The sequence below is a fragment of the Cavia porcellus genome, unplaced genomic scaffold (genome assembly GCF_034190915.1).
Source record: "Cavia porcellus strain 051 isolate PalLab524CR breed Dunkin Hartley unplaced genomic scaffold, mCavPor4.1 scaffold_5, whole genome shotgun sequence".
Taxonomy (NCBI): Eukaryota; Metazoa; Chordata; class Mammalia; order Rodentia; family Caviidae; genus Cavia; species Cavia porcellus.
Genome location: NW_026947488.1, coordinates 48152495 through 48175033, shown reverse-complemented (window position 1 = coordinate 48175033; position 22539 = coordinate 48152495). Strand labels below are relative to the sequence as shown.

The 22539-nt window shown below is 48.9% G+C and overlaps 1 protein-coding gene across 6 annotated transcripts in view; it reads right to left on the bottom strand.

Annotated features, from left to right (window-relative positions):
- Positions 1 to 6030: 6030 nt before the first annotated feature.
- Rassf2 (Ras association domain family member 2) overlaps positions 6031 to 22539 on the bottom strand; it is a 37989-nt gene continuing 21480 nt past the window's right edge. For all 6 annotated transcript variants that reach the window (XM_023560047.2, XM_003476601.5, XM_063248740.1 and 3 more), the window contains 8 exons: positions 20939 to 21090; positions 18215 to 18303; positions 16522 to 16682; positions 15914 to 16015; positions 14241 to 14292; positions 13619 to 13740; positions 11992 to 12089; positions 6031 to 10029 (listed from right to left, as the gene is read on the bottom strand). In XM_023560047.2, coding sequence (XP_023415815.2) covers positions 9960 to 10029; positions 11992 to 12089; positions 13619 to 13740; positions 14241 to 14292; positions 15914 to 16015; positions 16522 to 16682; positions 18215 to 18303; positions 20939 to 21090 — 846 coding nt within the window. In that variant the 3' untranslated portion in view covers positions 6031 to 9959. The remainder of the gene's footprint in view (positions 10030 to 11991; positions 12090 to 13618; positions 13741 to 14240; positions 14293 to 15913; positions 16016 to 16521; positions 16683 to 18214; positions 18304 to 20938; positions 21091 to 22539) is intronic.

Genomic DNA, 22539 nt, shown 5'->3' with positions numbered 1-22539 from the left:
AGGAATCACTGGATCGTTCTGGAGAGTTTATGCCATTTATCATCTTTCACCACTGTGCAGGACTTTCACAACTCATTGGAGATCCCTTAGGGTTACTGTTGTTCTTCAGGGTTTGGAAGCCGGGTGTGGTGGTGGATGCCGGTAATCCCAGTACTCAGGAGCCTGAGGCTGGAGGATCACCTGAGTTAGAGGCCAGCCTGAGGAGTCCAAGACCAACCTGGACTACACAGAGATACCTTGTCTCAAAAAAAGAAAAAAAAAGAATTTGGGTTTTAAATTGTTTGATTTTTACAGTGGTTGGACTACTCAGGATAATGTAGCACTTGGTAACATTTAGACCGGCTTTTTTGCTTTGTTTTGTTTTTGCTTTGTATTGCTACTGAGGATTAAATCCAGGGCTTTTACACTGAGCTACATCCTCAGGTCTTTAAAAAAAATTTTTTTTTGAGACAGAATGTCATTAAGTCACTAAATTGTCTAGACAGAATTTGAATTTGTGATCCTCCTGCCTCAGCCTCCCTGGGATTGCAGGGATGTGCACCACACCATGCCTGTCTCATTTAGATTCTTTTCTTCTTTTTCTTTTCTTTCTTTTTTCTTTTGTACAAGAAATTGAGCTCAGAACCTTATGCTTGCCAGGCAGACATTTGCACTACTGAGCTATATCCTCGGCGCATTTAGATTCTTCTTCTTTTTTTTTTTTTTTTTTTTCCTTTCAAGAGAAGGTTTTTCTATGCAGCTCAGACTGGCCTTAAACTCACTGCATAGCCAAGCTAGTCTCAGTGATCCTCCTGTCTCAGTCTCCCAAGTGCTGGGATCACAAGCACCACCATGGCTGGCAATTTTTAAAAATGGTTTTGAAGTGACCCCGTGCTATGTCTCCAGATTGGCCTTGAACTCCTGGGTTTAGGCACTCCTCCCCCCTCCACTAGGCCTTTTTATTATATTTTGACCACATTAAGGTCATTTATGGTCTTTTTTTTTTTTTTTAATGCTGAGTCATTTAGGCTAGTTTAATGTCCTTAGGGTCATTTAGGGTTGCTTAATAGCATTTAGCAATCTTAGAGCCATCCTAGTGGTTTTATCATGTTTAAATGTTTTTGCATGAGGTTGCTTCATTATTTAGGATTGCTTGGATTCTGAAACTTTCAGGATCATTTGAAGGCATTCTCAAATCAGGGCACACAGGAACAAGGCAGCAGGTACTGTGGTAAAAATTCTTTCACAAAGCCACATCCGGAAGAATGACATCAAAGTCCCCGAGTGTGGCCTCCAGACACCAATGCTTTAAAAACCCTTGGTGATGAGATGCAAGATTCAGTGAGACCCATGTCACTGTGGCTTCTGTCAGCTACTATCTGCTTTGCAGGAGAGGCGAAGTCCCAGTGCACTGCCACCTGCTGGGACAGGAGGGGGGAGAGGGACTCTGTCCCCAGGTGAGTCTGACTAAGAGTCAAAAGCACTGTCTTTGGCATTGGGGTCCATGAGGATCTTCAGTGCCCTTGGGGTTTTTTAAGATGGGGAAATTCTGAGGGAAATCTTAAAATTGCTTCTACTCCGCCATGTTATTTCAGCGTTTTCCAGTCCTAGAAGGCACCTGAGTCCGTTATTTTAAAATTCAGTTTACTTGCTACTTAGGAGTCAGCCCCAAAAGAATCCTGACTTCCACTGCCCCAGATACTTAGTTCCAGGCTCCAGGCTCAGGGCTCAGGCGCACAGAGCCACTAAGGCCAGCCCCGAGCTTCTCCAGGCACTGGCTGCAGGGCCAGCTCGGCAGGCGGGACGGGGCTGGCGGCCAGTTCTTCACCAAGAGGACTTGAGATGCTTCTGACAGTAGCCTCACCAGACAAGTGGTTCGCAAATGTTTTCTCCCATTTCTAGGTTGTCTTTTCATCTTGGTGCTTGTTTGCTGCCAGGAGCTTTTGAGGTTGATGTAGTCCTACTTGTCCATTCTTGGTTTTTGTGCCTGTGCTTTGGGTGTGATATCGCCCCCAAATAGCCTACAAACTCTGACTTCTAAGATGAATCAGTTCTAGGGATCTAACGTACAGTTTGGTAACCATAATTACTAATATTACTGCATTTTTTATTTAAAATTTGCCAGGAAAGTAGAACAGGAGTATCTTTACCACGCCCAAGACACAACTGTACCTCTCTGGTTCTGCTGTGTCAGTGTGACTGTAGTAACCATTTCACAGTGTATACCAAATCATCCAGCTCGGTGGCTTTAGTAGATACCATGTATACTTGTCAATAATACCTCTGTAAAGCTGGTAAAATACTTTTTTAAAAAAATAAGAATAAAAACCAGAGTCATAGCTGGGTGTGGTGGCACATGCCTGTAATTCTAGCACTTGGGAGGCTCAGGCAGGAGGATCGTGCAAGGTCCAGACAGACTGGGCCACAAAGTGAGTTCAAGGTCAGCCTGAACTGGATAATAAGACCCTGTCTCAAAAACACAAAACAAAAAAAGGAAAAAAAAAGCCAGTCATTAGTTAACGCCAATGCATCTGACTTTAAAATTCCATATATACCTATATGTACACCTTATGCTAGTGCAAGAACATTTAAATCGGCATTAACAAAGCATTGGTATATAAATAGCCACATTATATTTTGTATTCTTTCAAGACCTGTGTTTATTTCAATTCAAATTTATGGCTGCTTCTTTAAAACTTGTTATTAAAATTACAAGCTGCTCCTTGGGCATTCAGTAGAGTGATCATATTCGTCATCCAGAGAGCTTTTCGGAGTCAAAGGAAATGCTTTAATAGCTACACTAGAACAGCAGACATAACCTGGAAATGACCCAAGCTAACCAGGACCCATGGTCCCTGCCTGCGGCCCCATAGTGTTAAAACTTCTAACCTTAACTACAAACCAGTAATCTATTACTCATACAGAGTTAACTTATATAACATGCTTAACATATTTATATAATATGTATACTTAACTGAAACCACATTTTTAAAAAAATTTGCATGGTTTTAAAGTGAAAACAGCAGTCAATTTTACCCAAATTCAATTTTCAGTAGAGTTTGCTTGTACTGAAGCATTACAATAACATGTTCTTCACAGTAGGGTATTGTTACAATAAACCACTCCGTAGTAACTTAATTACCTAAAATAGACAATTCCAAATCATTTCATAAAAGCATGCCAAGAGCTGTCAGCGACCTTGGCAGAAGGCTACTGGTATTTGTGGGGTGAGATGGGGGCCATCTAAACCTCTGCAAGGCTCACTGCTTGGTGAGCCCAAGCAAACCATTTTGTCTGTATTCCCTCCATCCCTGAGGTGCAGGGACCACATCTCCCTGCCTGGGAGGAGTCGCCTGCCTGCCCATCTGCGCCTCTCAGTTTAATACATGTGCCAACCAAAAGGCCATCTTTTGACTAAACTCTACAGGAAATCAGAATAACACTCAAAAGGAACCAACTTATCCAGTGTTTTTCTCTTCCTCTGTCATGCACACATCCTCCTGCAAATTTAAATCACTTCTGGGTGATTGTTTTTTTATTTTTATTTATGTGTCTTTTTGAGACAAGCTTTCACTATGCAGTTCAGGCTGGGCTTGAACTCACTTTGTAGCTCAAGGTGACCTCAAACTCACAGCAATCCTCCTGCCTCAGCCTCCCAAGTGCTGGGGTTACAGGTTACACCACCATACCCGGCTTTCTGAGTGACTTAGAGTATCTAATACTATGTAAGCTGTTACGGAGATAGTTGTTCTACAGTATTGTTTAGGGAACGAAGACAACAAAAAGTATGCACTCTTTTGTGTGTAGCCATCAATGATCTGACTACACAGACGATGTAAGGGAAACTGTGCTTGAATGATTTCCAGAGACAGGAGGGTCTTCACACAGCTAATTCAAGTTTTGTTTTATGGAGCTTCCTAGAAATCTTTATTTTAATCTCTTTTGTCTTTTTTTTTGACAGGATCTCACTATGTAGTTCAGGCTGACCTTGAATTCACATGTAACCAAGATTGGCCTCAGATTTGCAATGATCCAGCTGCCTCAGCTCCTGAGTGCTAGGGTTACTGGGTGCACCCATCTCACCTAGCTCCGCTGCTGATTTTGAGACAAGGTCCTTGATAAACCACTAAGTTGCCCAGGTCTGGGTTCATAACTGTGATCCTCCTGCCCCAGCCTCCCAGGGTGTTGGAATTACAGGTGTGCATTACCATGCCTGGCTTTTGTTTTTGTTTTCACTATTTTTGACCCACAGTTGACTGAACCCAGTGATACAGAACCTGTGGATGTGGGGGTCTGACTGCCCTGGTTACACACACACACACACACACACACACACACACACACACACACAAATTGTATGTAGATGGAGAATGTTTTAAGGATTGGCTCACTTGATCAAGGGTGCAATTCAAGCCCAAAGGCGGGCTGGAAGCAGAGTTCTTTGTGCCTCAGGGTCCTTCCATCTCTTTGCTTAGGAGTGAATCAGACCACTCACCTTATGGAGGGCATCCTAGGCCCATCTGCTGATTTAAATGTTAACCTCATCTAGAAATAACAAGACCAGTGTTTGACCAAGTGTCTGGGTGCCCTGGCTGACCAACTCAGGATTGACCACCCTGCTTTAGCGGGGAAATTGGGTTTCGGTCACCTTTGAGGATACTGGGGCTCCCTCCAGCCCAGGCCAGCTGGGGGCCCACTCTCCGTGGGGCAGCTCTGGGATTTTTCAAGTGAGGGAGCCCAGTCCTAGAAGGCTGAGCACGAAGCCCACTGGGGACTTCAGGGCCAGGCGGAGGGTCTGTAAACGCAGCCTCCCGGGCAGCGGCCTCACACTCTGCTAGGAGCACACATCATTTCATCAGTCTGGGACACACTGCATCTGAATGTGTCCCCAGACCCACATGTGAGGACCTCGGTGCCCATATACCAGTGCTGGGACATCTGGAGGTGACCAGGTGGTGAAAACCTGCTGCCCCTGGTCAGCAGCAGTGACTGTGTTCCCACTGTCAGTGCTCAGGCAGGGCAGCGGCTGCTGGCACAGTTGTGATGCCAATGCACCAAGGCCCAGGTTCCAGCCCAGCACCAAAGAGGAACAGGAAAACAGAACTAGAGAGTACACTCTTCAGCACACTGGCTCTGTCTCACCATCCGGTGCCCTCCGCCACGGTGAAGTGCAGGGGAAGCCCTGGCCCTGAGGCCGAGTGGATGCTCTGTGCCCTTCCGTTCCCAGCCTCCACAACCGTAAGGAAACCTCTCTTCTTTATGAATTACCTAGTCTTGGGTATTTTGTTACAGCAACAGGAAACAGACAGGCCAGAACCTGATGGCCAGGTCTTGGCCCACACAAATGCAATCTCTGGGGTAAGAAAATCAATTTATCGGCTGCGGCCCCTCCAGGGCAAGAACCACCAGTGTCTCCTGAGATCCACACCATGCTGGAACTTAGGGCACTGGGAAACCAAGCAACCAGCCTGCCTCCTTGCTAAGCAATAGTGAGCCTACCAGTGCACAGGCTGATAGTCAATCTCCCACTTCCCCTACCCCCTTCTCCTGCCCCCCCATTAGCAAATGGGAACCAGAGATCTGAGCATCTCTAGGGAGGCTGACCATAGGCAATACAGCAAATAAGGGGGATTTCCTTCTACCATCTCTTTGAAGGCAAATATTTTTACTACTGTTTTGCTTTATTCTGATTAGTGGTACCGTTCTATTCAATAATTTTGATAAGTTCTATAATGTTCTGTTCATTTTATTTTGCTATACATGATTGAAAGAACAATTATTGTGAAAATGAGATATACTGTGATACCTACTACTGTTATCCCAGTAACCTGCTGTGAAGTTCTGTACCAATTTCACTACACTGTCTCAGCTGGCTTTGTTCTGTCTTGTTCTGCTATATTTTACTACCTTCAAAGTAATTTTTTAAAAATTATTAAAAAAAAAAAAAAAAAGAAAATCATCTCCTGGGTGGTCTTCACACTCCTGTCCCCAAGGCCCCCCCACTTCTCCCAGCAGAGCCCACCCCAACCTACAGATTCAGCAACCCAGGGGACGTCTTTAAAAAGTGCTTTATTCTAATAAGATCTAAGAGTCAGTGCATTAAAACATACCAAAAGGTTACAGAAGTGTACGGCTCTCCACTGAGGCCTCGTCAAATGATGTTCAGATGCCTAAACACATCCGCATATCAGCTCGGAGCCAAACACCGGGCCGAGCCAGGCCCTGCTGTTGAAAGGCAGGCCGTGCTAGGGAAGGGACAGACAGAACTGAAACACGCGTGAGAACCCTTAAGAAACATGAGCAGTGACACAGCAGGAAACATCAGGGCTGCCACCCGTCGGGGGAAGCTGAGGCTCCTCCCTCACAGTGTGTGCATCTCTTTGCTCTCTTAAAATGTGGGGGCACCCCAAGGCTCTGTGCTGTCTGGGACAGGCATTCAGCTACATCTTGGACGCACCAGGTCTCGAGGCTCTAGGAGATCATGTCTCATCTAACTGCAGCAGGACTTTGTGTAAAGCAGCTTAAGAAACCATGAAGTGCAGGCTGCTATGGCCAAGGCATTCAGCGGGTCTCCTCCGCCCCCTCTCCCATGCCTCAGGTCACAAGTCCATCTCGATGTGGTGCTGAAGCCCCTCAACCTCACAGAAACCTCTCTCTTGGAAATTATCTCGGACATCAACCTCTCCATGTCACAGAACTTTGAAATAAAATATTTGGGCTTTTTTCCCGCTTGTTTTTGTTGTTTGTAAAGGGACTTCTCTTAACCTGGTGTGGTGGCACCCCTGTAATTGCAGCACTCTGGGAGGCTGAGGCGGGAGGGTCACAAGTTTACAACCAGTCTGAGAAACTTAGCAAGACCCAGTTTCAAAATAAAAAGTCTTAAAAGGGCTGGCGATGTGGCTCCGTGTGAAGGTCCTGAGTCCAGACCCCAGTATCAAAAAATAAATAAGTAAAAGGACTTCTCCCAAAAACTCCTTGCTCTTTTCTTTTGAGCACTGAAACAGCTCCTCAGTTCCACAGAAAACAACGCTTGCCAAAATGTTTTTGCTGGCAGAATGGATTTGGATGTCCTTGCATGTCACATTGCAACAATAAAATGTCTTTCTCTGGTTTCTAGGAGAAAATATTGTTTTCTTTTTGATAGGGAGGGAAAAAGGTGCAAATATTTCTCCTGGAAACATCAAGACCAAAATCTTGGACTTGAGCCCTCTACTTTTTGGGGGGATGTCTCCCCAGAGACCCTCTTGCCTCAGCCTCCACTTGAAGCCCACCCAGCCTGGAGACCAGAGAGCATGTAGGCTTATCATTTGTGCTTTTTGGTTCGGCTCTGCCCTCACAGTCCCATTCCTGTGACCCCCGAGAGTGTGGCCTTCGCTTCGTTCCCCCTCCCCAGCTGGAAGGCTCAGGTTTTTCCTTTACTTGATCACCGTGTAATATAAACCTTTGCACAGAAAATAAAAAGCGGGGGAAAGAAAAGGGAAAGCCAGCTGCAGCGGTCTGCTTTCCTCGAGTTAGGAAGAACCCTATACACTGGCTTTTGATGTCCACACGGTTTCAGGCTCACTGCACACAGTTATACAGCCTGTAGAAATTGGTTCAGGGGTTCAAGGCTGCAAGGCCATGCGATACCAGTGGGAAACTCAGGGCCCCGCCACCACGGCGAAGTCTCTGTTTCAGCTGCTGCTGTTCCAAAGGTTTCCCAACTCCTGCTGTTTGTTTTGATGCTGAGGACTGAAGCCAAGGCTTTATGCACGCTAAGCATGTGCCCTACCACTGAGCTGGAACTCTCGGCCAAATTTCCAAAATTCATTTGTTTTCGTTTCTTTGAGACAGGTTTTTGATATGTAATCCAGGCTGCTCTTGAGATTAATGGAGATCCTCTTGCTTCAGCTTCTCAAACACATGCATTCACCACCACACCCAGCTACATTTCTTCATCAGATTATTAGAGTATAAGAAATGATCTCCAAGAAATGGGCCAAAATAGCAAAGGGTGGCCTGCACTAGTAAAAGTGTATAGTGTAAAGCACACGCCCCTCCTCCTGCTACTGAACCCCCACTTTAGAAAGTCAAGGCTGCGTTGGTATCACGTTCTCAGAGATCTGGCAAAATGGGCATTTTATGACATTTTCACTGAACACTACTGCACTGATAAGAGTAATTCACAGAGAATTTCTAAAACCAGAAGAAGTAGTTGTCTGTAACAGTTAGTGGTTAAAAATTTACTTGGTGAAAATTTTTCCCTTCTACCCCCAAAGGAGAATTACTGGGGCAACCAAGGCCTTGGACATTCATGACCAACGCAGCCAGCGCAGAAACTCTCCAAGCAGAGCTCGGGGGTGGGTGCATCTGCACTCCCAAAACTGCTCTTTTATATCTGTGACCATGGAAGCCCCACTTCACCCCATTCTGTGCACCTTACAGATGCCCACTGAGGTCTGTGACTGACAGAAGACCCACGGGGCCAGCCGTGTGGTCCCCATGGAGGAAGCTGGCCTGGGGGTGGCAGCCCATGTACTGAGAGCATACAGTTAGACACAGCTGTGTGGCTGCTGCAGAAGCCCAGGAGCAGGCTGGAGGCACAGGAATGGCTCTGTCACCAAGGCCCATCATCTTTTGGAGGCTCTGGCCAGTGGTTCTCCTTCCCCAGCTGTCCAGGCCTCCATGCCATCCCAGGGAGCAGGGGGACAGACATGCAGCTCTCCTGTCCCAGTGAGGCTTGGAGCTGTTAGGAGCTTCCAGTCCTGCTCAGTTATCTCCACAGCCCAGCATGTGGGCTCCAAGCCTCTGCTGTCCTTCAAAGGGCATTGCCACACAGGAGCCCAGGGATAGACGTCCCCACCTTGCAGCCTCACTGAGGCTGTTCTAGAGACCAGTTGATCTCTCGGAAGTGAGATAAGCTCCAGCCTTGGGCTACCCCCACCAGAGCTGCCCAGAGCCCCACACTTGCCCCTCAGCTGGACAAGTGCTCTTGCTCAGGGCCCAAGTGCTCAAGGCCCAGGTTCCACACACAGAGTGAGGAATTTGCAAAAATCCAGAGGTTGGAGAGAAGAAAGCTCAAACATGCGGTCCAGCTCCGGGCGCAGGAAGACTTGAAGACAGGCTGGGCTGCCGGGCCTCTGCCCTTCCCTTCAGCTCTAAGGAGGGGCTTGGAAACTTCCCGGCCACCTTCTTGGAACAAGCCAGGCCACAGGGAGCACACCATGTGCGCCCAGTGAGGCCTCTGCTTCCTGGGACTTTCCTCCAGCCCAAGGAAGCACGGGGTTCCCAACTCTGCGAGGCGGAGGCGGAACAAAGCAAAATCTGTCCTTCTCCAGCATCCACATGGACTGGCACATTCATCTTTGTTATTTAAAGCAAGCAGTTTCCAGTGTAAAAACTGTGGATTTGTCCCATCTACCTAGGGCAATCTTTCTGTTTCTCACCATCAGACAAGGCTATGAGACTGTTATCTTTTGATTTCCAAAGATCTCACACTCACTGACCTTTTCAGGCATACAGAGAATCTCCACCAACACAGGTGCCCCACATGGAGAGCTTGCAAAGCCTTCTTCGCCCTCTAAACCTGGGCAGATTCTTGTGGCTGCCTCTGGCCTGTAAGAGGAGAAATCTTCAGCCTGAAGTCCTCCTCTGCCTCTCCTGCTGCAGGCAGAGACCTGCCAGCCTCCACGGCTGGAGCCGGCTGCTGCAGGGCACCACGTGCTGAAACATCAGAGGGACACAGATGCATCTCCTCACACATGTCTAGATACACAGCCGGTCCTTAGAATTAAAATCAAAAGTCCTCGCAAGTGACAGTAAGAGAGCAGGGATCCAGGGACAGGGAGTGGCCCACTGGCTTCTCCTCCTGTTCCAGGGAGCAAAGGCTGGCTTGTGGCTTGCACATAAGCATTGCCATGGCAGGGGAGCACCCAGTTTCCGGTGGGTCTTCTCAGGTCAGTGGGAGCCCTTGGGGTTCCTGGATCCCCCATTCCTGTGGCTCAGATTGTTGCCGGAGTCTCTGCTATCTCCTCCAGCCTCTGCCGAATCATTAGGCGGAGCACGGTGTACCTGGGGACAAGAAACATCCTGTAGTGGAGGGCAGCTAGCCACAGACCTGTCCTTGAGATAATCCACCAAGCCTGCCAGGGGCACCAGCCCACACCAGGGCCTGGGTGACAGCAGGCCTCTCCCTTTGCTGCCTTCCCTGGCCCGCTCAATAGCTATTCACTGCTGTGTTCACTTCCACACCAGAACGAGAGGGAACAAAGAGACCAAATCCAAATCAGACTATTTCACTATGGCCAGGAAGTCTTGGAAAATGGGTGAAGACTATCTGGACGGTAAAGAGCAGTTACCTCCACTTTGACTAAACCTGGCCCTGTCTCCATGTACTGATGTGTACAGAGCTGGTTTCCTTTTCCCTTCAATTGGCTCTAAGCAATGTAAATAGGGCCTGCTGAGGTGCTGATGTGTGATCTTTGAAACCAGGTGACAGTCCTGTTTCCTCACCTCAGTGTCTCCCTCTAAACGGTTGAGCCCAGTGGGACGGCAGAGCCGCACTGCTCCAGGGCTGTCAACTGGGTTGGAGCCTTGAGCTAACTAAGAGGCTCTGACTTCCCAGGACAGAAGATGTTTGCACACAGAAGTAAAGCACCAGCCTTCTAACATGAAACACTACCTCACTTGTGTTATGCAGCCTGGTCTTTCTGCACACCCTTCTCGCTGCACACTGCAGAGATGCTTTCTGATCTAGCCAGCCCAGCACACGGTACTCCCGTAATTCCCACCATTCGCACAGTCGCTCATCCTCTAGTCAGTCCCTTCTTCACAAATGAATAAAGCCCGTGTTGGGCCCTGGGTTTGGCTTTTGTTCTGATGAACTTTCATCCTGCTGAAACCCCATCCTGGCTAGACTTAGGACCCCTGGCTCCCCATAACGACGAGCATGACTCAGTGTCTTTTTCTCACTGTGGGTTGCACTGGAGGTGGTAAACTGAATTAACTTGCTAGAATTCCAGTAACTTCCATGGGATTACAAATGTAAACTTCCAAGACCATGATAAGCAGGGGGAAAGAGACTTCTGTAAATGGGAAAATAAGAGGAGCAGTGGTAAAATGTCCATGAGCTGAGAGCTCGCTATGCCCAAGGCACTATGCATGGTCCTTATACATCACAGCAGCTCATGAACCCTCAGCTAGGCAGTGACAGGGGACATGGCCAACATCTGTCCCTCTGGGGGGCTACCGAGAGGGCCAGTTCACCAGGTTCAGCCTACACCTGCATTTCAGGTGCCTACACCGGGGCCTCTCCCTGGCAAGAGACAAGAGACAAGAGCCACAGGATGAGCAGGAGATCAGTTCCCTGAAGCCGACACCACAGAGATGGGCGTGGACATTACTGTTCAGAGCAAATCTCGGAGACACATCCTTAATGTCTGGCATTACACTGCATAGCAAAAGCCACAGTTAAGGTTGGAGCCACAGTAAGTGTTTAATATAAACTACTACCATGCTAATTATTATTATGGGGAATAGTAAATACAGCCTTATTCTCCAGGGGCAAAAATCAACCAATTGTTCTACACTGTCTGTGAAATGTAGTCTGCTGTGTAACTAGACATGGCGAAGGAATCATAAAGTCCAGAGAGAAGATTCCTAATGGTTTCAACCCACATGAAATTTCCCAGACATCAGTGTTAAAAAAAGAGTGGAAACATTGTCTCTGAGGTGACCCCCAGGGAAGGTCACCTCTCCCATTTCTGAACCTAGACTACAGATTTTAAGCCAATGCTTTCTTTTAAAGTTTCTTTCATAAAAGGGGGGAGAAAAAGAGATTTTAATCAAAAGAAGACAAGGACACAAGATAAGGAAAGCCCAGCTTAAATCCCATATCCCCACCCAAGAGGCTGATCCTCCCTCCTGAAAGACCCAGGAGACCTGCTGCATGACGTGGGTGTCCCTGCCAGGTGGGGGACAGAGGCTGTGCTCCCCAGGTCGGGCGAAGCCAGCAGCACCCCGAGCCCTGCTTACTTCCGCATCAGCTTCTTCACTTCGCGGTCCTCTTCCTCCTGCAGCTTCTGGATGAAGCTTTTCAGGACTGGCATCTCGAACTTGATGTACTGGGCCACCTGTGGAGGAGGAAGGGACCCGGCTGTGGGGCTCAGAGCCTCCCATTCCCTCTGCCCTCGGTCTCCTGCAAGGCTCGAGACTTCTTTTCCCCTAACCCAGGTCACCCTCTGAGACCAGGGCCACGCCTCATCCTTCTCAAGGAAGACATGGGGGTGTGGGGGCTCACATTTGTAATCCCAGCACTTGGGAGGCTGCAACAGGAAGACTGCTGTGATTTGGAGGCCAGCCTGGGGTACACAGTGAGTTGAAGGAAAGCCTGAACTATACAGTGAGATGGCACTTCTCATCTTTCATCTTACAAATCCAACCCATGATTTTAATGTTAAAAAAGCACCTGCTTCTGAGACAATGATGCAGAGAAAGAACTGAACTCATTATAGTTAAGTGAGTTCTTTGTTCTCCCACAAAGGAACAGAAGGAACTGTGCCTGGGATGGTGCTTTGTAGCTCTTGCTCTTCAGACAGGGATCCAAATGAGTACTTCCTGGGGCCGAGGAGTGGCTCAGGGGCCAGTTACCGTCAAGCTAGGGCTTCCCCTCGGTCTCTGGAACCTCTGCCAGTTCCAGTTGCCTCCATGGGACCAGCCTAACTGCGCCCTGCCCTGCCCCACGTTAATGTTGAGCTCTGGCCAGTGGGATTCAGGCACATGTGACTATTGCTTTAACTGTTTTACTGTTCAGAGCAAATCTCGGAGACACATCCTTAATGTCTGGCATTACACTGCATAGCAAAAGCCACAGTTAAGGTTGGAGCCACAGTAAGTGTTTAATATAAACTACTACCATGCTAATTATTATTATGGGGAATAGTAAATACAGCCTTATTCTCCAGGGGCAAAAATCAACCAATTGTTCTACACTGTCTGTGAAATGTAGGTGGAGGTTTAACCATGTGTTGCAGTTTGGCCTGGCAGTCAGCCAAAAGGAGCAAACCCCATGGGGCCACTGCCCTCCCGCCTGGACCTCTGAATACAACACAGTGCAGACCTGATCTCAATCCACAGCCCAGAGCAGAGCCACTGCTGCCAGCCAGCAGGATCAGGATCAGGAAGTGAAAGCCGTTGTAAGCTACTGAGACTGGGGTTGTTTGTTACTGCAGCAAAAGCTGACTAACACACAGATGAGGTTTAATCACTGCAAATTTATTTTTCTTCTCACACTGGAAATTGACTCCAGGATCTTCACACGAGCTATACTCCCAAACTGTTTTCTGCTGAGGGTCTTGTCAAATCACTAAATTGCCTAGGCTGGGCTTAATCTTGCCATCTTCCTGCCTCAGGCTCCCAGAGTGCTGGGATTACAGGCATGTACCACCAGGCCCAGCTACAGCTATTTTTTTGATCCTGTTAAGAGTGTTTATAAAGCTTTTCTAACTGGTTATGGTTCCCTGGAAAGACTCAAGCAATTCATTAAAGCTGGTATTGAAAAATGGCACCAAAAGTGGACATGTTTCTTGGCCAAAGCGTCACACTGTTACCCAGCCACATCCCCATCCTCCTGAGACCAGACCGCCCAACCAGGGGCACTCACATCATAGGTGACCTCCTCCACCTGGTCCTTCTCCATCAGGAACACCTTGGAAACCTGCTCACAGGGGCCCTGCAAGATGCGGGCGATCAGCGGGTAATCAGTGGCCTTCAGCTTCTGTTTCTCTGAAACCACAACGACAGGGCCTCGAGTTTGACCTGGGGCCTTTCTCACCGCAGGAAGTGGTCAGCTTGGGGGTTCCCGACTGACTTTGTACTTTAGGCGATAAGGCCGCACAAGGCAGGAGATTGATGCGTAGAGGAATATTCCACAGATGCTGCTAAGAGCAACCCCTCCCCATGCCTCTGCCCGAGACAACGCTACTGTGCCTCAAACACCTAGGAAGCTGCCTCTTTGAAGAAATGGGTTTAGATGTCTCTCGAGAAAGCCCAGTCCTTTTTTAACAGGCAGTTGGTTTTGGGTTTGTTTACCGCTCTTATATGGCTTTCCCCACGGGACTTACCCAGCAAGCCCACCACCAACCTTGGAAGCCAACAACATCTGAAAGTTTCCAAACCCAGTACAACTGAATGAGGCAGAGGTGCTTTATTCTGCTTTGTTTTTTTAAACTTGCTATTTTGAGTTAATCAAAAGTTTTAAAGTACACTGTGTTCTGCAGACTTACCGCCACTGGTATGGACCACGTACAAAGCAAACTCCTCCGCGGAATTCTCAATCTGAATCAGAAGCAAAAGTGGAAAGCTTGTACTGAAATCCCGCGCTGGGCTGTTCCACCAGCCCCAACCCCACAGCCCTGTCAGGGCTGGAGAGAGGAGGGTGTCTGTGCCCAGCCCTCAGAGGGGATGAGAGGTGTGCGGGCAACTCAGCACAGTGCTGATACAGGCTGTTTGTTCCTCTCAAATGTTTGGGCCCAGAGGCTTTTCAGATCCTGGAGTTTTTCAGACTTTACTGGCGAGTATCCCTCATCCAAAAGTCTAAAATTTGAAATGCTCCAATATCTGAAATTTTTTGAGTGTCAGATTAGTACTCAAAAAATGTCAGCTTCTGAAGCATTTCAGAGTCCAGATTTACTGTAATGTCATGTTCTGCTCGGTTCCTGTGGTTGTGCTCACGTCACACCCGGGACACCTGCTCATGGTCCTCCTTTAATGCATGAGAAAGCAGAGACACAGGGACTTGGACTCACCTGCCCACTCAGCCAGCTAACAGGAGGAACAGGGATTCAAACCCAGAGCCTCTATTCCAGGACACAGGGGCTCCCATTAAAAACAATACTAGCTGGGCATCACGGCACAGGCTTGTGGTCCTGGCTACTTAGGAAGCTAAGGCAGGAGGATTACTTGAGCCCAGGAACGTGAGACCAGCCTGGGCAACAGCAAGACTCCATCTCAAATAAATCAGAAAGAATCTTGCCTCAAAGAGAATGAAAAAGGATTGTGGAAAAAACAGAGTAGCAGGAACTTCAAATGCACTCATCATTGTAATTCGCACATCTTTTTTCGTTTATCTGATACAAGATCTCACCATGTAGTTCACGGTGGCCTTGAACTCACTTTGGAACTGAAGTCTACCTCAAACTCACGGCAATCCTCCTGCCTCAGCCTCCCAAATGCTGAATAATCTGCACATTTAAGTATGACTTTTCAAAGTGAGTTCCTTGCTGTGTCTTGGAAGTTAACTCCTGCATTGAGCCCAAAGGCAGAGGTCAGGCTCTAGGCTAGTTGCTTCTCAAACTACCCTTCCTCAAAGGGTCAAGGCTTATCAAACTTCAGTGGACAGCCTGGTTCCCACAGGTCCCTGGAACAGGCTTCCTGGTCTTACTGGAAGTTTCTGACTTAGTAGGTCCAGAACGGGACTAAAACTCTGCTTTGTTTTTTCTCTTTTCTATTTATTTATTTATAGAGACAGGGTCTCTCTGTATAGCCCAGGCTGACCTCAAACTTCTAGTGAAGGTTGGGGATATAGCTCAGTGGCATACTGCCTACCTGGCAAGCATGAGGCCCTGAGCTGGGTTCCAGTACCAAGGGGAAAAAAAAAAATCAAACTTCTGGAGAGCCTCCTGCCTCAGCCTTTCAAGTACTAGGATTACAGGTGTGCATCAGAACACCAGGCAGCATCTGATTTTCTAACATGTTTCTGGGTCATGCCAGCGCCTTGAAATGTAAGAAGCATCTGATTTTCTAACATGTTTCTGGGTCATGCCAGCGCCTTGAAATGTAAGAAGGTCTAAAGAGCCTCATCCTCTGCCAGGCACCCCCAAACCACTCTTTCTCTCCACAGCCCGCCACCCCCCACTCCCAGAGTCCCCAGGGCACACTGCCTGAGTAGGGAACGTGCCTTAAATTTGTTGAGCAGCAGCTTCAGGACCTGCGGGGTGGTCATGGTGCTGTTGATGCGAACGTTCGTGACTGAACCATAGGCAGGCGTGAACACCGACGTCTGTGAACGGAGGATTTGGGGTGAGGGTGTGTGTGGGCACAGACCCGGGACACTAAGGCCAGGAAGGAGGGGCCACGGTGGCAGTGGTGCCTACGCTGTGCAGTGCATGCTGGCGTAGACGGCCCTTGGGGATGGGCAACTCAGTTCACGTCCTGGAGGCCTCCAGCCCCTCCACGCGCTGGCTCCTGGGGCCGGACTTGAGCCCAGCAGCAGGCAGTGCCAGGGGGCGTGGGGAGGGCCAGCAGCGGCTGGACACCATTGGGCTTCAGGGCAGCCCCCAGCTCACGGGAAAGGCAGACCAAGAGGAGGGCAGCGCAGGGGATGGTTCTCAAGCGTGTTTAAGGCGCCCGTGGCTTTGCACCCTGAGGTCATCTACCACCTTAGGGCTTCCCCAGACCTGGGCTCCCCAACATTCACAGCCAGCAGAGCCTGCGCCCCACCAACAACGCAAACATTGCAGGGCAAACACCTGGCTCAACCCTTTGGCCTTCCCACACCCACTCTACCTTGTGGTTGTAAAAATGGCCGTTGATGGAGAAGCGGTGGCGCCGGATTCGCCGCAGGTCACTAGGCGTTCTCACGTTACCACGGCGACGCACCCCAACGTCACTGCGCGTGCGCATCAGCTGTGGCGTGTCTTCCTGCACCGGCTTCAGGCCCCTGGAGTCTGAGAGACAAGGGAAAAGGAAGCTCTGTGTGCTTGGCTTCAGGACCCATCATGTTCCCATAATGGAACCACTGTCTCCCAAACAACAGGTGTTGTGCTGTGTGTTGGGACGCTGTGGATTAAACCAGGGCCTCCAACTGAGCTCTATCTCTAGTCTTTTTGCCTTTTTTGTTTTTATCTGGAGACAATCTGGCTAAATTCCCAGGCTGGCTTCAAACTTATGATTTTCCTGACTCAGCCATCTGAATTACAGGTGTGAACTACAATGTCCAGCTCCAGAACACTTTATATCCTGCAGGAGGAGTAACATGATACATAATTAAGAAACAATACAATAAAGGGTGCAGAGCTGGACCTCAGGGCCAGACTCCGAATTGCTTTATCTTTGTGTCGCTAGCCTCTCTGTCCCTGTTTGCTCGCCCACAAGTGGGGTAACGACCACACCCACGCTCTGGAACTGCAGTGAGAGTGACTCTACCCACAACTGTTACAGTAAGGCTGGGCACTTAAGTGAGCATGAAGCGAGGGTTTGCAAGACCTTGCAAACCAATCCTGGCTCATTCAATAACACGCATGAGCCTGGAAGACAACGCATGCGTGAAATTAGCCAATCACAGACTGATAAGCACCATACGATTCCACTCTGACCAGTGCCCCTTACAGAGACACGAAGCACAGCAGCGCCTGCCAAGGGCCAGGGGTAGACCAGAAAACGGGGAGCGGTTGTTTATTAAAAATTAAATAAATTGCATATAAGATGAGTTCTGAAATACAAAACAATGATGGTTGCACAACATTATGAATGTATTTAGAACCACTGAACTGAATACTTTAAAATGGTAAAGACTGAATATTTACATGATTTTACCATAATCAAAAATTTGAAAACTGCTTACTAGAGCACATGAACATAAATACATAGGACGCCCATGACCTATTTCTATCTATAAATCTAAAACACTAACATTAAGTGAACTGTGAAGCACAAGTGAGTTGAACTGTTTTTATTGAGATCTATTCGTACTTTAGAGAGAGATTTGCAAATTGGCAATATCTGTCAAAATTACAGATGCACACAGCCTCAGATCCAGGGGGCCCTCTTGAACCAATGTACAAAATGACACATGTGCCAAGCCACTGGCTGTGACCTGAGTTGTCACAATATAAAGACTGACCAGGATCTAATAGTTTATGAAAAGAGTGATTGAATAAATGATCATTTCCCATACAATGGAACACCAAGGAGCTACAATGGAGGGGGAAGCTCTTTTTGCAGTTGTATGAAAACCTCAAGATAAATTGATGAATATAAATAGAAAGTGCCCTATGCAAAATGCCTCCAATTGTATAAAATGGGGAAGAGGAGACCCTCCAGGAGGACATGCCCAGGGCGTTGTTAGGGAGGGAAGCTCTAGGGGAGGGGAGGAGGTGGGGTGTTTTTCTTTCTTTCCTTTTAGTACTTGTGCTTGAGTCTTGAGCTATGTGAATTTTAGAGACTGACGGATAACCATGCACAGCAGTGCTGCACATACCTGTGGGGCTGGGCATCTGGTCACCCTCAGCAGGGGCATCCACCTCCGAGATTTGAATGGCAGGCATGGTCAGAGGCTTCAGGATGGTGCTGAGGCAGGAAACAGACACAGGGAGATGGCTTTAGCTCCCTGCAGGCAGGGATCTGCTCTCCCAGCCACCCTACCCTCAAGGGAAGCGCTCTGCCTGGGCCAGACTGGGTACTGCACACATCAGGTGATGCACTGGCCCCATTCCCAGCAGAGTGCTAGGCAGGAGGGGGAGTTCGAGAGAAAGAAGATGTTCTTCTCCAACATCTGCAGCAGCACAAGCACCCGATTCATCCAGCCCAGGAAGGAGCGGTCCCAGCACAAAACCCGAGTGTTGTCTGCACTGAGCATCTAGGCACCTGTGAGTTCTACAGCTCATTTGAAAAAGCCTGAAAACAGCCATTAGTTTTTGGGACAGGACTGCCGTTCACAGTTGTTTCTGCTGGAGGGAAAACTCAAAAACTGCTCCAGCATCTGAAAGGGCTGAGGGAGCAGGCTGCTGCTCCAAGGGACACTGATGTCAGCTTCCTCAGGGTGGGGAGGAGGGAGTTCCCACACACGCTGGAGAAAGAGCCACAACAGGCAAACAATCCCTCAAAGCCGAAAGAGACAACAGAAGCAGCTCAGGGAACACACCCCAAGTCAACAGAAGAATCCTCTCTGACCACTTAAGAACTTCCTGTGGTGAAGAGGGTGAGCTCCCTGGTACCCAGCAGAGACTGGATTTTATGTTTCAAGGAAAGCCAAGTGAAAATCTGAGTGCCAGGTATGGGAGCCCATGCCCATAATCAAAGCACTCAGGGGGCTGAGGCATGAGGATCTCCACAAGTTCAAGCCCAGCCTGTGCTATGTAATAAGACCCTGTCTTTAAAAAAAAAAAAAATTTTGAGTTTCTCTTGTAATATAATTCGTAAGCTTCTGAGCCCCTCAATGGATCTAGCCAGAGCCTCCCAGGGACTGGCAAGTCACTGGCACCCACAGCTACCATGCCCCACTTCCTGATCCAAAGCCTCTTTCTCAGTGAAGCAGAAACTGGCCCCAGCACCCTTCTTATCACAGCCATCCAGGCACTCACTTATGTTAACTTGGCATCTGGGCCACATTCTTGGGAACTCTCAAGGCATCTGAGGTTCCAAGAGCCAACCAAGACCTGCTCGATACCACAGAGCAGAAAAGAAACATGCATACAGACCAAGAAAAGACCCTTTGACAGCCTAGCCCAAGGTCCCACGGTCAAGTAGAATTTCAAATACCATTTCACGCAGGGAACGGAATGTTACAGAAAGGGTCAGGCTCAGGCATGGACAGGGCTTGGTCCACTGGAAATCAAATCAAATCCATGAGAAGTGCTGACAGCAAAGCAGTGTGAAACCAGCAAAGTGAGATGAAACCGAAGAACATGGATCAGACCTCCCAGCACCCGATGCAGTCAGACTGGGGCTCTCCTGCGTAAATTATCTTGGAAAGAAACCACATCAGCCCCGGGCCATGGATGCACAGCAGGAGCCCTCAATCGTACAGAAAGACAAGATGCTGCCAGGCCACGGGGTTTCACAGAACGTTTCACGTGGCCAACAGGGAGAGAGGGCTTGATCCTCATTTAAATAGAAAAAAATATCATTGGGGTTTTGGCGGAGAGGCCGGCACACCCCACCCGGGCTCTGGCCCAAAGGCCGCCAACATCAGCATATTGTAGGAGGAACAAAGCTGATCATGATCCTCCAAGCCAATGGCCCAGAAAGTGGCAGGGCATGCCGAGGGCTGCTTTCCCTCCTCTCTTGGCCATGGAGGATACAGAGAAACAGGCATGGAACCCAAAGTCTAAATAAGTGACAGAGCAAAATCAAAGCCAGGTGGCAGGGCAGGCATGGTAGCGCACACCCATAATCTCATCACTTGGGAGGCTGAGGCAGGAGGATTATTGCAAGTTCAAGACCAGTCTGGGCTACAAAGTGAGCTCAAAACCAGCCTGAGCTGCCTAGTAAGACTCTGTCTCAAAAAGACTAAATAAATAAAAATAAAAAAGCAAAGCTGGGTGGCAGGAAACACACTGGAAGGAGATCTGGACAAGGGGGGAAGGGATGAGGGGGCAGCAAGTTAAAAGGATCAAGATGTTGGCTGGGAATTTAGCTCAGAGGCATAAGTGCCTGCCTGGAAAGCGTGAGGTTGTGAGTTTGATCCCTGGTACAAAAAAAAAAAGACACAATAAAAGGATCAAGATGTGATACATGCATGTATATGCCAAATCTGGATGGTGAGTGTACTTATTACATATCACAAATGTACACTAACAAAACATTTCAAGAGAAAAGGTCTCCCCCAAACTAGGAAGGCCTTTGATCAGAAGGGCCAAGCCCTGAATGTCCCCAGAGCAGAGGAGGATGCTCCGGGGGGAGGATGTGGGCTCTGATCCCTGTTGGAAATCCACAGGCTGCCGCAGGAAGCCACTGGCGACACCCCCAAAGGCCCTGGAATCCTCCACACTGCTGGACACTGTCACACAGGCTCAGCAAGGCCCCTTCCTTGGAGACAGAGAAGATTGCCAGGACCATCACCCCGCGCACCCCTCGCCCTTTCCCAAGCTGAAGCAAGGAGCAGCAGAGGGGTGGGAACGGGGCGAGGGTGGCTGTGCACTGGCACACACCAAGACCCCACCCCCCACCCCATCACTTCCCAGGCCTGTCTTGCGCAACTCACCCCTGCGCCCCCAGGTTGCAGCCCGAATGCCAGGAGGAAGAGGAGGGCGGGGGACGGATACGTTCGTTGTCGTCCTGCATCTGCAGGCGGATGGGCCGGCGCAGCCCCCAAGAGATGTTCAGCAGCCCCTCCACGATGAACTCATCTTCCTCCTGCGCACAAAACAGTGGGCCTGGTGAGCCAGGAGAGCCCCACAGAGCTAACCCTACCCTGGGGACAAGGACTTCTTGAGTGTACCTGCAGATGTGAAAGGGACCCCCGCTTCCTGGCTGCAAGCCACGCTCTGCTGTGATGTCCACCCTCCTATAGCTGACCTCACAGGGCAGCACACAGGGGCTGGGGAGGTGCCCAGGGGTACAGCACTTGCACTGCATGCACGAGGCCCTGGATTTGAACCCCAGTATTCCCACACCCAAAAGACAAGCTGCTGTGAAACTCAAATACACAAGTGCAAATTATGAAAACATTGTGTTGTTTTTGAAGGCCAGAATACATCTTTTCCAATAAGTGAGGGGAGACACTATTAGAAGCAAGAAGTTCTGGAATTAGCTATTTTCCCTCCCCCACTACAGAAAGGGACGTGTCTTTGGCCGTCATGTATGTTTAGCAACCCGACCGCTGGGTGAAGATTTAAAGCCACATCCCCGCAGAGCACGAGCTCCTCTGGCATAGGGACTGTTGCCTTAAAAGGGTGTTGAGTGGTCATGGGCTGGGAGAGGCTGTGTTAATCAGATTTCTCCCAGGGCCTCATGTGCTCCACCATGACTCTCCAAGAGGTGAGTAAATCCTGCAGGAATTCCAAATTTATGCTCAAAGCTCTTTGACTGGTAAGAAGCTAAATGTGAGACCTTCCTAAGAGACTGCTACATTCCATCCCAAAGAAACAAATCCCATTTATACCCACGAAGCCATGCGGGCACTGTGAGGATTTATTCTGTGAGCCATTCCCCAGGAAAGCCATTTAAGATCCCGATTCTTGCCCACAGACCAATTGCTAATTAAAAGAGGCTGTGAGGACAGTGTTTAAACGGGTCAGGTTTCTCTTTTTCGGTCTCAGAAAAGCTCTTCCAAACTGCTGTTTGCTGGGTAGGGTCCACAGGTGTCAGTTGGGTAGGTGGAGACCAAATCCTTAGGGAGCAAGTCGCAAATCAGGCCAAGGACAATGGGGAGAGCGGAAAGGAGGTAGGAGAGGAATGGGCCAACTCTGGGGCATTCGTGGATGGGGGCGGGGGGCAAGGCTTTAGGGAGCCCAGGCTGTTCACATGGCCTTCCTGCTGAGCAGGACCTGCTTCATGAGGCTACACTACAGGACTGCTGGATGGGATTGAATCCACTTCAGCATTTTACCTGGGAAAGGGGGTTAGGGACAATGAGGCCACTGCCTCCCTCATCCCATCCCCCAAGGGCCCGCCTGAGCAGCTGAAATTCCATCTGTTATCTGTCTCATGAATTGAATCGCTGTGGCTTGATAGGCTGAAAATGTGTTGGAGAGGGTATTACCCCTGCCTTCTTATCAGTCAAGAACACTTGAGTATAAATTACTCTACCAGATGTCTGTATAACTTGTCTTTGATCTGATAAAGGCTTTACAGAAATGGACC